The 16,165-nt window shown below is 35.6% G+C and overlaps 1 protein-coding gene across 7 annotated transcripts in view; it reads left to right on the forward strand.

The window, feature by feature from the left end:
- Rapgef2 (Rap guanine nucleotide exchange factor 2) overlaps nt 1-16,165 on the forward strand; it is a 263,457-nt gene that overhangs the window by 107,875 nt on the left and 139,417 nt on the right. For all 7 annotated transcript variants that reach the window (XM_015484531.2, XM_015484532.2, XM_015484528.1 and 4 more), the window contains exon 4: nt 1,988-2,071. In XM_015484531.2, coding sequence (XP_015340017.1) covers nt 1,988-2,071 — 84 coding nt within the window. The remainder of the gene's footprint in view (nt 1-1,987; nt 2,072-16,165) is intronic.

Raw genomic sequence — 16,165 nt, forward strand, 5'->3', positions numbered from 1 at the left:
TAATTTTGTGACAGAGTCTCACTAAATTGCCATGGCTGGCTTTGAAGTTGCCATCGTTTCAGGCTTCTGAGTTGTTGGGATTACAGGCATGTGCCACCATTCCCAGACAGATTATACTATTTTTACATGGCATAAATCAGAATTTAATAATAATGCTGCTACCTTCTATTAAGAAAGACAAGTACATTTTCCCCCAACCAGGTAAATAAATGATTGCTGGTTACAAAAACCATTGATTAAAAACTGTGTGTAAAAGGACATAAATTATTGTGAAGTACTTAGCATTTTCAGTGGAGAAAGCATTTTACTTTTATTGTTCCTCATTGGAATTAAATTCTGTTTGACAATTTTTATTTTCCCTTTTTGCCTTGCTTAGAGGACTAAGTATTTATGAATTTGGTTAAGAATGAACTTGGGGAAATAAGATGATCCAATGCAGATTTTACTCTGGAAGTAGATAGCACAGTAACAATGATTAGGTGATAGTGATTGGTCTTATTAATAACTTAATTATTCAGAATTGCAAATAGGATTTAGTGTCCTTTAGAAGCTTTTGGAATGAATTCATTTACCAAATGGAAAATAAAAAAGAACTTGTCAGAAATTGCCAAGGACACCCTTGTAGCACACATGTGATTCACTGGCTAAAGAGAGAAGCAGAGTCTGCAGCTTTCAAGATATATCTAAAAAGAAATGGGGTCCTTTCTACTTCTTGCACTGGCTAGAATGTAGATACTGAGGTAAGGTTTGGAGTTGCCACTTTAGAATATGAGGTGGGAGTCCTGGGTCGAGGATGACCAAGCCAAAAAACAGAAGAACTGGCTTCCTGGCATCATGGAGCCATATCTATCTTGGACTTTTAGTGCTAACACTGTTAGGTGTGTGTGAGAAATGAGCTTCCTCCTTGGTTCAACCACTGTGTATTCAGATTTCAGTTTTTATAGTTACTAGGCTCGTATCCTAACCAATAAAATTCGACAAACCTGACTTTATAAAATAAAATAAAATAATCTACACAGGGCTAAAAGCATCACAGAGTCAAAGGGTAATTTTTATATAGTAATTCCAGATAATATAAAAATCTCATAATTACTAAAAAACAGGTTAAACGTTATAAACTGATTTCATAGAAATAGAAATGTCTTATGAACATAAGAAGAAAAGATGCTATTTATAATAAAAACGAAAACAAATAAAAAATAAAATGAAACTGAGGATCCTTTAACCCAAGCAGTTTGGCAGAAATCGAAAAGTTGGAAGAAAGTTCCAGTGGTGTGGTGCCTGTGGTCTGCTCCCCCAGGCCTGTTCTTACCACCTGTTTGACAGCTCTGGCTCACTGCTAGGCCACACTCATGACCCTCAGCAGCAGGTGGGGGAGGTAAAGGGAGGAGGAGGGGAGGGAACCGGGTAGAGGTAACAAAATTAGACCAAACTGTACTCTCAAATTGTGCACATATATGAATATATAACAATGAATCCCACTATTATGTGAAATCATAATGGACTAATTCAAAAATTTAAAAAGGGCTGGGGGAAGAGTTCAGTGGTAGAGTGTCCCTGGGTTCAATCCCCAATAATAGCCCTTCCCCAACACAAAAACAAAAATGGAATTAAATATGTGTAGGGAAATGTGGAAACTTAAAACTTGATGTATTGGGGAAAGGAATGGGAGTTACACCGATATCTATTTGTATTTTTTGTTAACTGAAGCAAGTGGAAGTATTTCCTGTTTAAAAAATTAAAATAAAACTTGGAATTCTGTTCTAACATAGAATAAATATACCAGTATCTTTTACTTATTTCAGGGATAAAATTAAGGTTTACAAATGATTTTAGTAGTTGAATAAAGTATTTTTATGTACATGTTTTATATTATTTATAATTCTAGAAGTAACATGGATGCTGCACTTTGTGTTACACATTTTGAAAAAAATTATTTTGTTGATGTTGTAGACAATTGTCTGATTATGTTACCTTTTCTTTTCAGTCCTGATGATATTGGGACCTGCTGGTATATCCTTCTCTCTGGTTCCGTGTTCATTAAGGAATCCATGTTTCTTCCAAGAAGCAGGTATTGTAGACAATCTGTAATGATGCGTGATGCTTGAAATTCTCTTGCAGAATTGAGTTCTTTTGCCAAATTCTTCTACTGATACAAAGCAAGGCAGAAATGCTTATACTGTGCCATAAGCAGTCTTTGAATCTAACAAAGGACAAGAAAAGAAAACATGCCGACAGCATGTAAATTTGTTACATGACCATGTTAACTTTCTTTTTGGGCACATTTGTTCCTTGGGAATGAAATTGCCTTCAAGATGGCTTAAGTAAAGAAGAGTTAACTTTAAAAGTATAGCAGGCAGTCTCATAAGCATCTGAAGAGAGGCAAAGAAGGTTCATTAAGACCACATGGGACTAGAAATGGAAAGCCAGGAACTGTCTTTGACTTCTCTGCTTTTCAGAACCATATGGTCTCTCATTTTTGCATCTGTCTGTGGATTGGCTTCCCACTCAAAGGCTATTAATTTCTCTCTCCCTGTGACTTTGGCTTGTATGTGCTGACTGTTGATTTATGACCTTGTGTCCCTACTGTTTACACCATTTGACTGTAGTGTTTGTGTCCTTTCCTTGGATTCCTTGGGATGCAGTCTGACTGACTCAGTTTGGGGCGGGTATATATATACCTGTCTTCCAGGCCTCTATGGCCAGGGACTCACCTATCAGAGCATGGCCACCTGTGTTCAGGTTAGCTACTGATTTTCAGTGGTTGCTTTTTTCCTCCTAATTGTGTGTGTTTTCACAAGCAACTATTTTTATTTAGACTAAAGATTAATTTTTTTTAACCAAGTATTTTTATTTTACAATACTGGATATTTAAATAGTCTAAATTTATTAAAGTATTGAGATCCCCTTTCACCTAATTTCTCTATAAAAATATTCAAGTATGTTCTGGATAAGTAATTTATAATGGGTTAGGGTTAAGAATATACAGATGAAAACAATCTTTATAAAAAATTAGAGTCAGTGAGATAGGGAGAGGTAGTTTTTCACCGAAGCCAAGGATTGGCCTAGGCGTGGCAGCAGAAGGGAATGGGATGGGCCTTTCGGGGCCAGAATGGTAGTGAAAGAGTGCCAGGGACACATGGCATCTAATTAAAAATCTTCTCTGGTGTAATCCTCATGCTTTTTTGCCCTTCTACTTCTCCAAGGTCAGGTTGGCAAGTGTTATTCTCCCATGAGGGAGGGAGCTCTATTGCCTGTTTGTTGTTCTTACAATAGCAGTAGTTGTTTTAATGAGAATAGCGTGGCTGGTAGTAGTAGCGGTAGTAATAGTTGTAAGAGCAATAATAAGAGTTATAAAATGATGATAGCATGATAGCTAAAGCTTTTATAGTGCTTCTGATTTGCCAGGCATATTTAAAATGCTTTGTATATATTAAGTCATTTAATTTCACTATTCTCCTTTGAGATAGGCAGAATTATTACCTGTATCTTATAGATACGGAAACTTGTGTATAGGGGTTACACTCCTAGAAGTCTGCCTAGAACGTCTGAATGACCCTGTGAACTAGCTCCTATACCTCTGTGAATTCTGCTTCCTAGAGGAATGGAGAAATGAATAGCAATACTCTTCCTGTCCTTCAAACACAGAACCTACTGTTTTGTTCCTTGCAGGTTCTGCCTGACTCTTTCTGAATGTGGAAGGTGGAGGCAAATAATATTGAAGCACCGGAATATTTTAAGCATTATATATAATTTTGGTTTATAAATCAATAATAATTACTATATAAATTTTCAAAGATAAAGGAAAAACATCACTTAAAATCCTCCTGTTCAAGATGATCATTCTCTAATATTCTAGTGCTGCTTTTCTCTAGACTTTGTTATGTGGTCCACATGCTTAAGATCATACTTTTACATATAAATTAATATCTTGCTTCTGTCAGTTAAAGAATATGTGTATATATATATATGTGCATTGCCTCATAAAAATTTACTATAAAGATTTATTCTTTGTGACTTTTAATGCCTAGTTAAAGATTAGGTAAGTATTTGAAGTTTTCACAATTTAGTTAATAATTTCAAAGGGTAAATGTTTTATTCTTTTTATTATAAATAATGCTGTAGTAAATGTGGTTTGGAATCTATGCATCTTAAGGACAACACCAATTAGTGACTTCATCATCATCTTGAGACAGTGTCTGTTGCACAAATAAAATCCATAGACAGAAGCCCTGGAGCAGGGAAGGAGCCTGCGATGGCTTCCTACCAGCCATCATCAGCTAGTCAAGTAACAGCTTGTTCTAACTTCTGGAAAGGGAACTCAATGTTCAGAAAACTGCTGTTCTAGAAGAAAGAGGACTTGCAGTTCAGCCCTATTTCATGAGCACATTGGACTCTATGTCTAATTATTTTAAAAGATGACATAAGTTACAATGTCTCTGGCTGGATGCCAAATGCTTGAAAGTCAGTACTTTAATGGGATGAAGGAATGGTATTTCAGACTGAATAAGCCAGTACTATATATAGGCTATTCCTTCATGTTGCACCTGGTGACATTTGCTCTGTCCGAGTTGTTTGTTTCCTGTGGGGTTGTTGCCTTAGGAATGATTCTGAGATTGTTTTAATAAGAAAGAGTCAGTCTACTGGTACTCCACTAACGGTTAACATTCGTATCTATGTATATAGAAAATATAGATGTTCAATGTGGACTAGGAGTTGCTATCAGCCCAGTTTTAAAAAACAGGTTTACAGATGATTCTGTACATTTACCTTTTTTTTTTTTTCCACATAAGTCTGGAAGTTGGTTATTGGTCTATGTAGTAAGTAAACTGAACAGTGTCTCTTAGCAATGTCAATTCATTTTACCTTGAGCAATTAGTCCACCTCAGTTAGTTTTGAAATAAAAGTATCTTCAGCAACATTTTTATATTTTTAACTAATTTCACTGAAATTATTTTGATGCCCGATTTCATCAGGTGACAAGGATGCTATACATTGCAGAAAATCTGTCATTTGGCTTCCACATCTCATTAGCTCTATTGAAGTGGTTGGTTGATATTTAAATCAATAGTTTGTTTTTCTGTCTTTTCATTTTTATTATCTGTCTGGATAGATGAGGGTTATTTTGGTTATGTACCTTTACTTTGATTGTTCATACATAAATATTGTTTCTGATAAGACTTATAACATTTATAGAGCCTGTGAATTCCAGTGTGACTCTCAGTGACAGCTCCCTTTCTACCTTACTTCAAGCAACTTGTAGTGATATGTTGTTTTTATGAGTTTTATTTTAAATCTTCTAGAAATTTGTCAAGTTTTGAATCATAGATGTTTGTACAAGTAGCCATAATGTCATGTATTTTATGTCATTGCATATAATCTTGCCTTAACATAGAGCTAAACTCATATTTGAAGTACCATTTGTATTCTTTAAGCAGTGTCCACTTTTTTTCTTAAAGTGTTGTAAAACATGAGTTCAGTTTCTTTGCATCTATAGAAAGATTGCAAACAAAAATAATTTAGAACTGTAGGGTGTGGGTTTAGAGGGAGTGTTTTTTTGTAGATGAATCCAGAAACAGTGTAAACTGTGTAGGTTTTTCCAAGCCTCTAAGCAAAGCAGGTGTAGGCACTATGATATGCCACTGTGTGCTGCACAATTTTATGAGTATAGTTTACATCTATCATCCTTGTAAATTAATGGTTGACAGGCAGAGAATAGTAAGGCAAGGAAGAGTATTTCCTTTCTAATTTTTCCCTCCTTTCCTTTCTTCTTCCTTCCCTCCCTCCCCCTCGCCCTCTGTCACTGGGGATTGAACCCAAGGGCATTTCACCACTGAGCTACACCCCCAGCCCTTTTACCTTTTCTTTTCTCTCTTTTTAAAAATATTTATGTATTTTAGTTTTCGGTGGACACAACATCTTTATTTTATTTTTATGTGGTGCTGAGGATTGAACCCAGCGACCCGCGCATGACAGGTGAGCACACTACCGCTTGAGCCACACCCCCAGCCCCTTACCTTTATTTTATTTTTATGTGGTGCTGAGAATCGAACCTAGTGCCTCACACACGCACGGCGAGTTACCTTTTCTTTTGAGACAGGGTCTTCCTAAGTTGCCTGGGCTGCCCTTGAGCTTGTAATCCTCCTGCCACAGCTTCCTGAGTGCCTGGTTTCCCTGATTTGTTTTTTATTGTATTTTATTTTTTAAATTATTTTTAAACTGTATACGGACACAATGTCTTTTTTATTTATTAATTTTTATGTAGTGCCGAGGATCTAAACCAGTGCCTCACCCATGCTAGGCAAGCGCTGTACCACTGAGCCACAACCTTAGCCCCTGATTTATTTTAAAGGCACTGTTTGCAACTGTAGTGGGGCTAGAAAGCAGTAGATGAGAATTATAAAATTTCAGGTTTAGAAATTTTCTTTTTTAATATAGTTTTTTAGTTGTTGATGGACCTTTATTTAATTAATTTATTTATATGAGGTGCTGAGAATTGAACCCAGTGCTTCACACATGCTAGGCAAGTGCTCTACCACTGAGCTACAACTCTAGCCCCTAGAAATGATTTTCTAATGTACTTTTGGTTTATGTTACAAATGTGTAGGACATTAGTAATGTTTATTGTCCCAACATACTCTAAATCAGTACATTTAAAGAACTAAATAGAAATCATTGCATACTTTTACAATAGTTTATTGTATAAAGAATTAAAATGTTTCAGGAGATAGAATTCCTAATTACTCTGAGTTGATCATTACACATTGTATACATATATGGAATTATCACTCTGTGCTTCATAAATATGAAATTATTACATGTTATTAAAAAAGAGAAAGTGTTATATGCTTTACATTTTTTTTTTTTAAAAATTGCTCCACTGTTGAGGCATCACAATACCAGACCTTAAACCATACCATAAAGCTATAGTAACAAAAACAGTATGGTATTGGCATGTAGACAAAAGGTACAGAATAGAGGACACAGAGACAAACCCACATAAATATAGTTATCTCATATTAGACAAAGGTGCCAAAAACATACATTGGAGAAAAGATAGCCTCTTCAACAAATGGTGCTGGGAAAACTGGAAATCCACATGCAGCAAAATGGAATTAAACCCCCGTCTCTCACCATGCACAAAACTCAACTCAGAGTGGATCAAGGACCTAGGAATTAAACCAGAGACTCTGAGCCTACTTGTAGAAAAAGTAGGCCCAAATCTTTATTATGTAGGTTTAGGCCCCGACTTCCTTAATAAGACTCCTAAAATACAAGAAGTAAAATGAAGAATCGATAAATGGGATGAACTCATACTAAAATGCTTCTTCTCAGCAAAAGAAACAATCAATGAGGTGAAGAGAGAGCCTACATTTTGTGAGCAAATTTTTGCCACATGCATGTCAGACAGAGCACTAATCTCCAGGATATAAAAAGAACTCAAAAAACTTAACACCAAAAAACCCAAACAAACCAATCAATAAATGGTTAAGGAGCTGAACAGACACTTTTTAGAAGATGATATACATTCTTTTTTTTTTTTTTTTTAAAGAGAGAGAGACAGAGAGAGAATTTTAATATTTATTTTTTAGTTTTCGGCGGACACAACATCTTTGTTTGTATGTGATGCTGAGGATTGAACCTGGGCCGCATGCATGCCAGACGAGCGCGCTACCACTTGAGCCACATCCCCAGCCCAGATGATATACATTCTATCAACAAATATATGAAATAATGTTCAACATCTCTAATAATTAGAGAAATACAAATCAAGACTACCCCAAGTTTTCATCTCACTCCAGTCAGAATGGCAGCTGTCAAGAATACAGACAATTGGTGCAACAAATCTGGAAAGTAGTATGGAGATTCCGAAAACTTGGAATGGAACCGCCATTTGACCCAGCTATCCCACTCCTCTATCAATGTTTATAGCAGCTCAATTCACAATAGTTAAACCGTGGAACCAACCTAGATGCCCTTCAATAGATGAATGGATAAACAAACTGGTATATATGCACAATGGAATATTACTCATCATTAAAAGAGAATAAAATTATGGCATTTGTAGGTAAATGAATGGAGTGGAGAATATCATGCTAAGTGAAGTAAGCCAATCCCGAAAAACCAAAGGCCAAATGTGCTCTCTGATATGTGGATGCTGATCCATAATTGGGAGGGGTGGAGAATGGAAGAACTTTTATTGGACAAAGGAAGGGTAAGGAAGGGAAGGGACAGGGCAGAGGGGTAGGAAAGACGGTAGAATAAGAAGGATATCATTACCCTAAGTACATGTATGAAGACATGAATGGTGTGACTCTACTTTGTATACAACAAAACATGAAAAATTGTGCTCTATATGTGTACTGTGAATTGAAATGCATTCTGCTGTCCTATATAACAAATTATAATAAATAAAAAAAATTGTGGAAGACACAGGTGTTTCACACACAGCCCTAACATCTACACCCTTTCTCACTCTTTACTGAATGTACTGGTGACGTCCAAACCCCAACCAAACCCACCTCCATGCCTGTGCTACACAGATGAACGTTGCTATAAGAAATTTTAAACAAAACATAAATCTATGACCACAAATAACAAAAGGGCTCTCAACACTCCCTGTTTCACAACCTGCCCCCTTTCAAAGCTTCTAAGTATCCACCATAGAACTCCCAAATCTACCAACCCACTTATACATCTTACTTTAAGACCATAAAACAAGAAGTGCTTTCACTCTTTTAAAAGTTAACAACTCCCAGCAGCTTGGGAGGCCGAGGCAGGAGGATTGCCAAGTTCAAAGCCATCCTCAGCAAAAGCAAGGCACTAAGCAACTCAGTGAGATCCTCTCTCTAAATAAAAATATAAAATAGGACTGGGAATGTCACTCAGTGGTTGAGTGTCCCCGAGTTCAATACCCAGTAACACATACACACACACAAACATCCATTTGTGGATTTCACCCAATTCTGCAAGTACCTTTTCTCTTTCCTATATCATCCATGTATCCTTCTCTACTAGATTTCTTTCAAGACACACTAGCATCCCCTGATTTTTTAAAATATATATATTTTTAGTTGTAGTTGGAAAGAATACTTGTATTTTATTTATTTATTTTTATGTGGTGCTGAGGATTGAACCCAGCGGCTTAAAGAAAATCCTTCTTAATTTCACCAACCCACCACCCCACTTTCCTGCTCCTCTTTACGAAGGACTTTCTTGATATGATGAAATTCTCTGTTTCACCAGTTCTTATTTCTCTGGCTTCCTCTTCAACCAGTTCCAACACTCCACCGACTCCTATGGGTTCCACATCGTTAAATGCAAAGGTTATATTTCTATTCTCATGTTATTGAATCTTTCTGTGGCATTGAACGAATGACCTCTCTTCCTTCTTGAAATATTTTATTTCTTGGCTTTAATGACATAGGAGTGGGACCTCCAAGCATCACACAGCATATAAGAGGACCTCACCTCACTCAATAATACTTATGGCATAAATGAGTAAGAGTATATAAGCAAACAAAGAAATGCAGGAAAGCAGCTTAGGACACAAGTCAGGATAAAGGGCTCATTAATACTAATTCAACATCAAATTGAGGAATCTCTTGAAGAGACATAACTAACAGCCTAGGGTAACGGCTAATTTTAGAAATCAGTTCTGATATTGTGCTCATCACCTACAATAGCCCTTTTGGTAAACAATTCTCCTAAGATATGAAATTGTTAGGATACTATCCCTTGCAGGGGTGAGGGCTTTAGATATTAATATTTTAAAGAAGCATTACATTGAGTGCTTATTCTTGATAACTATCTGTTAAACTTAACCTGTGAAGTAGAATGCTTTGTGAAACTCAATACTGATCATTTTTTAAAAATCTGCCTCTGGATTAGGTGTGGGGTTAATAAGTAGAGAAAAAGGAAGGAAAAACAGTCAAGTCCTAGAGAACCAATCAATACATTGACTCACACATATAAACATGTATTTATGCATATGTGTATATTTGAATCCTATTATATATTTAGTTATATTCATGTTTATATGTTAAATTGAACATTTTTAAGTTTATGACACAAAGGCATTTCTGTATATGTGACAAATCCTCTGAAAAGGAAATGAGGAAAACTACCCCATTCACAATATCCTCAAAAAAATAAAATACTTAAGTTTATGACAAAAGTTTCTCTTACTCCCTATTTTCATTAACTAACCAAGTACAGTCTGGAATCACTTGGCTTTTGCAAAAATAATGTGATAAAAAGAAAACGCCTAAGATAAGTAGCTTTTACAAAACATGCTAGTCCTTACTAATTCTGTCATCATCTACTAACTTCAGGTCATTCTAGTTATTAATTTTTTTTAAGTTTTACATTTTCTCGAAAAAAAAAAAAAAAACAACCTCTGAATAATACTGTCCATAAAGATTGCTTTTAAGAAGCTTAAGTTAGTGATATCCTCTCACAATGAATGGGAAGATATGTGTGACCAATATATTTGTTCTAAAACTCAACAAGGATAGTTTTAAGGTGGTCCATAGATGCTTTCCCCATCCCCCATTTCTTCAAGAACCAGTCCTTCACTTCCATTATACTTGAAGGTAAATCTTAACATACAGGTTCCAAAACACTACTCCTCACTTCTCTTTATACCTTTGGCCGCATTTAATGTCCAATAAAATTACCCCTCTGTAATATAATTCATTACAGAGTTATTTTTAAATGCAGTACTGGATCTCTAGCAAATCATCTGACATAATAAATTTGTGCTTTTTCAAGAGTGATTGTCAAACCCTATAGCTCTTTAGGGTTTGAAATATAAAACATTTAAATTTGTCTTAAAATGTCTACCAAGTAAATACAGACTCACTTGTCCATTGTTATTACTTAAAAAAAAAAAAACTAGTAAGTTCTCAGGGCAATCAATTAACTTATCATGTAGAACTGGCAGGCAGAAAGTAGGCCTGCGATTTTTAAACTGAAGTAGCTCATTGTTTGTCATATGAAGCATAATGAGAATAGTATTTCTGCCTCTCAGACCTGATTAGTTAAATGTCTTGTTTCTCCACTTATCCTCATTATAGCTGCCAGCTCTAATTTTAAAATCTGATTATTAAGATGACCATAGCACAATTTTAATTTTTAAATTGTAGATATATTTGGTATCAATGAAGGAAAAGCATTAATTGTAAATGGACACAGTCAACATGGTGTAAATAAATGATGTGTGCATTTCTTTTTCTTTCTTTCTTTTCTTTTTTTTTTCTTTTTTTAATACTGGGGATTAAATCCAGGAGCTACATCCGCCAGTCCTTTTATTTTGAGACGGGATCTCACTAGTTACTTAGGGCATCAGTAAGTAAGCTGGCCTCACACTTGTGATTGTCCTGCCTCAGTCTCCTGAGTTGCTAGAATTACAGGCATGTGCCACAGCACCCAGCTTGATGTGCACAATTCCTCCAACCTCCTGTCAATGTTACTTGAAATCTAATTTACCAACAGTCCTGGCTTTCCAACCAAGTTATGCAGCTTTGTAAACTAGACCACTCATCACTCCCTAAACTGCCCTTAATAGTGGATAAATTGATTCCATTCTTTTGTCTTCACTAAATCTTTTGGTAATGTACAAATTGCCTACCCTCAATGCCCTCTCTGTACCACCTCTTATATTCTTTACTATGTCTAGATTTTCTTTCTAATCACTTTCCAATAGAGCAGATCATAAATACAATTCACAATCCACCTCCAGAAGAGCTACCTTTTATTCTCCCGCACACATTAAAATATCCCTAATCTTTGAAATGATTTTACATTCTGCATGGTCTTTACTACATCAGTACTACCTACATCAAGGACTACCTATTCGATGACACCTAGGCAATTTTTTCATGTATCATATACAACTGCCTCATTTTCCCCCAACATATAAAGTGACACAATAGGAAGGGAAGACCATCTTGCTTCCTTTGTACACTTCAGGACTTAACATAAAACCACACAGCAAGCACTTAAGGAAAATTTCAATTCATGTCTGACTTAAAATGGGAAAATATGCCTCCAAGCTTGAATTCTACTATCTACCAAAACTGTTTCAGAATGAACAGAATAACCCCAAAATATGAAATGGGCGCACAGACCAAACTTCAATTTTGATGGCACTTCACTACAGTGCGAGGTATAGACATAACTTCTTAGACACTCAGAATAAACAGATCACTGTGCCTACTTGTTCTTTTGCCCAATATAATCCAGTCAATTTGACCCTAAAGCCCATGCACTAGAAGCCAGCATTGTCTGCAAAGGTCTTTTTCCTAATCTCTCTGGTTCCTAGCATGAATTATAATCCTTCTTTCGTCACCTTTCAAGTTCCTAGGCTTGCAGCTAGCCTGGGCTTGTTTTTTCCTTCAACCTCACAGCCTCTATACTGGCCACAGAATAAATAGGAAGTAAACAGACTGCTTACCAATAGTTTCATATAAAAGACATAGAAAGTTTTAAACTATCAGAACAATAAAGATGTTATTTTTTTTAGGACTAAATAAGGTATGCATGATCATTTCTATTAAAGGCACTTTCTTAGAGACTTCTATCATACATTTGATTCTATTAAGAAAATCACATTTTTAAAATGGTGATTTTTCCCTCCTAGGATTTTAAACACCATAAATTCAGAGAAGAGTCTGTCTAATTATAAAGGTCCATGTCTTAAATATCTAGTACACTATTTTGGTCTTTGGTGTATTTGGACTTTTTTGTTTCTTTGTTTTGTAAATGTTATGAAATGTCCTTCTTTAACCCTTTTGATTAACTTTGGCTTGAAGTCTGCTTTATTTAAAATGACAAATAAATGAGTAGAAAAATACTGCAACTCCATGAGCTAACACAGAACTTGATTAACTATCTTGTCCCCATAATCCTGACAACAAGTTTAGAAACAGACTGAGCGAGTCTTTAATATCTAAATTAGAATTCTCAGCCCTTCACAGAAGTCAGTGACCAAAAAATAACTCAAAGTTATTAGATTGTGACTTTATTACAAAATAAAGCTTCAGAATTAACAGTGAAGCAATTTTTTGATGTTTTAGAAGTATTTATTTTCAGATGTATTTATACATTCTTATTGACTATTCTTTTCATTGTACACAATTGCAGCATAGCTTTTCATTTCTCTGGGTTGCACATGATGTAGCGTCACAGCCTTATATGCTGTCATACATGTACCTAGGGTAATGATGTCCATCTCATTCCACCATCTTTCCTGCCCCCATGCTTCTGCCCCACTCCTCCCCCTCCCCCTCGCCTTTGCCCAATCCAAGTTCCTCCATTCTCCACCCCTCCCAATTATGGATCCGCATCCACATATCAGAGAGAACATTTGGCCTTTGTTTTTTTGAGATTGGCTTACTTCACTTAGCATGATATTCTCCAACTCCATTCATTTACCTACAAATGGAGTAGCTTTTATTTTTTATTTTATCATTGATTTCTAATTTCGTTTCATTATGATCTGGTAGAATGTAGGGTCTGCTTTTTTTGTATTTGCTTAGAGTTGCTTTGTGGAATAATACATGGTCTGTTTTAGAGAAGGATCCCATGTGCTGCAGAGAAGAAAGTGTATTTGCTTATTGATGGATGAAATATTCTATATATGTCAATTAAATATAAGTTATTGATTCTGTTATTGAGTTTTATAGTTTCTTTGTTCAGCTTTTGTTTGGAAGATCTATCCAGTGGTGAAAGAGGTGTGTTAAAGTCACCCAGAATTATTGTGTTGTGGTCTATTTGACTCTTGAACTTGCAAAGAGTTTGTTGAACATGGATGCTCCATTATTTGGGGCATATATATTTATAATTGTTATGTCTTGTTGATGTATGGTTCCCTTGAGCAGTATGAAATGTCCTTCTTTATCCCTTTTGATTAACTTTGGCTTGAAGTCTACTTTATTTAATATGAGTATGAAAACCCCTGCTTGTTTCAGCAGTCCGTGTGAGTGGTCTGTTTTCTTCCAACCTTTCCTCTTCAGTTTGTGGATATCTTTTCCTATGAGATGAGTCTCTTGAAGGCAGCATATTGTTGGGTCTTTTATTTTAATCCAAATTTGCCAGTCTGTGTCTTTTAATTGGTGAGTTTAGGCCATTAACATTCAGAATTATTATTGAGACATGATTTGTATTCCTGGTCATTTTTGTTTTTGGAATTTTTTTTTTTTTTTTTAAAGAGAGAGAGAGAGAGAAGAGAGAGAGAATTTTAATATTTATTTTTCATTTTTCGGCGGACACAACATCTTTGTTTGTATGTGGTGCTGAGGATCGAACCCCTGGCCGCACGCATGCCAGGCGAGCGCGCTACCGCTTGAGCCACATCCCCAGCCCCTGTTTTTGGAATTTAACTTGACTTGTTTTCTCTTTGATTAGTTTTCCCTTTAGTGTAATTCTCCCCTCTTCTGATTTTCATTGTTGTTTTTCATTTCCTCCTTATGCAGTATTTTGCCGAGGATGTTCTGTAGTGCAGGCTTTCTAGTTGTAAGTTCTTTTAAGTTTTGTTTATCATGGAAAGTCTTTATTTCATCATCAAATCTAAAGCTTAATTTTGCTGGATATGAGAGTCTTGGTTGGCATCTATTTTCTTCCAGGGCTTTAAAATAATGTTTCTGTCACCACTGCTTCTGCCTTTGTTCAGGTGTCACCTGCTCTATTAAGGTAGATCCCCAAATGCTTTTGGTATTTCTTCCATAGTGCCATGATAATTGTTAAAAAGAACAGAATTTTTCTTGTTGAAATCCTGTATAATGAGCCTAAAGGGCTTCCCAGGCTTAGTGAGTAAAAAGGGAAGCTACCACTCTTTACACACATTGAACAGTTATACCAAATGGATTACTGCCTGGGCACACCTTTGCCTGGGCCTCCCCTTTGCTAGAATCTTTACCTCATTGTTTCCACCTTCTTCCCCACTCCACCCATCCACTTGTGAAAACCACGTACTCTATATTCTTTGGGGATCCTACCCATTTATTCCTATCAGAATTAATCACTCCATATCCATACTACAATGTAAGATTTTTCATGGGCATGAATTGTGTTATCTTTGCTTCTTCAGCATCTGCACAGCAGACATTTTAATAGGTTTTGGTTGATTTCTATGGATTCAGGATTGCATTTTTAACCTTGATTTATTTTTTACTTTAATCAAGTTTTAAAATTTAATTTTATTTAGTAGAACCTCCTAGTTTTACAAAGTAGTGGCGTTTGTTCTGACAAAATCATACACGCATGGAATTCAATTTCTATCCATTTATCTGCAAGTGCCATAATTCCATTCTTCTTTATAGCTGAGTAATACTCCATTGTGCATGTATACCACAATTTCTTAATCCATTCATTTGTCAAAGGACTTTGTTGATTCCATAGTTTAGCTATTGTGAATTGTGCTGTTATAAACTTTGCTTTGACTGTTATCACTATAGTGTGCTGATTTTAGTTCTTTTGGGAAATACCAAGGAGTGGGATAACTGGTCATATGGTAGTTCCATTCCTACCTTTTGAGGGAACTTTGTACTACTTTCCAGAGTGGTTGTACTAGTCTGCAGTCCCACCAACAATGTACAAATGTACCTTTATCCCCATATGTTTGTCAACACTGTATCATTATTTGTATTCTTATTTAAAAAAACATTCATTTTTCAGTTATAGGTAGATACAATATATTTTATTTTTATGTGGTGCTGAGGATAGAACCCAGTGCCTCACTCATGGTAGGTGAATGCTCTACCTCTGATCCACAACCTCAGCCCTCATTATTTGTATTCTTGATTGTTGCCATTCTGATTTGACTGAGAGAAAATTTTAGTGTAGTTTTGATTTGCATTTCCTTGATTGCTAGAGATGTTGTACATTTTTTCATATATTTGTTGGCCATTTGTATTTCTTCTTTTGAGAAGTTTCTATTTAGTTAGTTCTTTTGCCCATTTATTGATTGGGTTATTAATTTATTTTTGGTGTTAAGTTTTTTGAGTTCTTCATATATTCTGGATGTTAATCCCCTGTAGGAGGAGTAATTGGCCAAGATTTATTCCCATCCTGTTGGAATAAACCTTTTCACACTTTTATAATCATTCTTTTTCTTCTTCTTCTTCTTCTTCTTCTTCTTTTTTTTTTTTTTTTTTCTGTATCA

The sequence above is a fragment of the Marmota marmota genome, unplaced genomic scaffold (genome assembly GCF_001458135.2).
Source record: "Marmota marmota marmota unplaced genomic scaffold, marMar, whole genome shotgun sequence".
Taxonomy (NCBI): domain Eukaryota; kingdom Metazoa; phylum Chordata; class Mammalia; order Rodentia; family Sciuridae; genus Marmota; species Marmota marmota.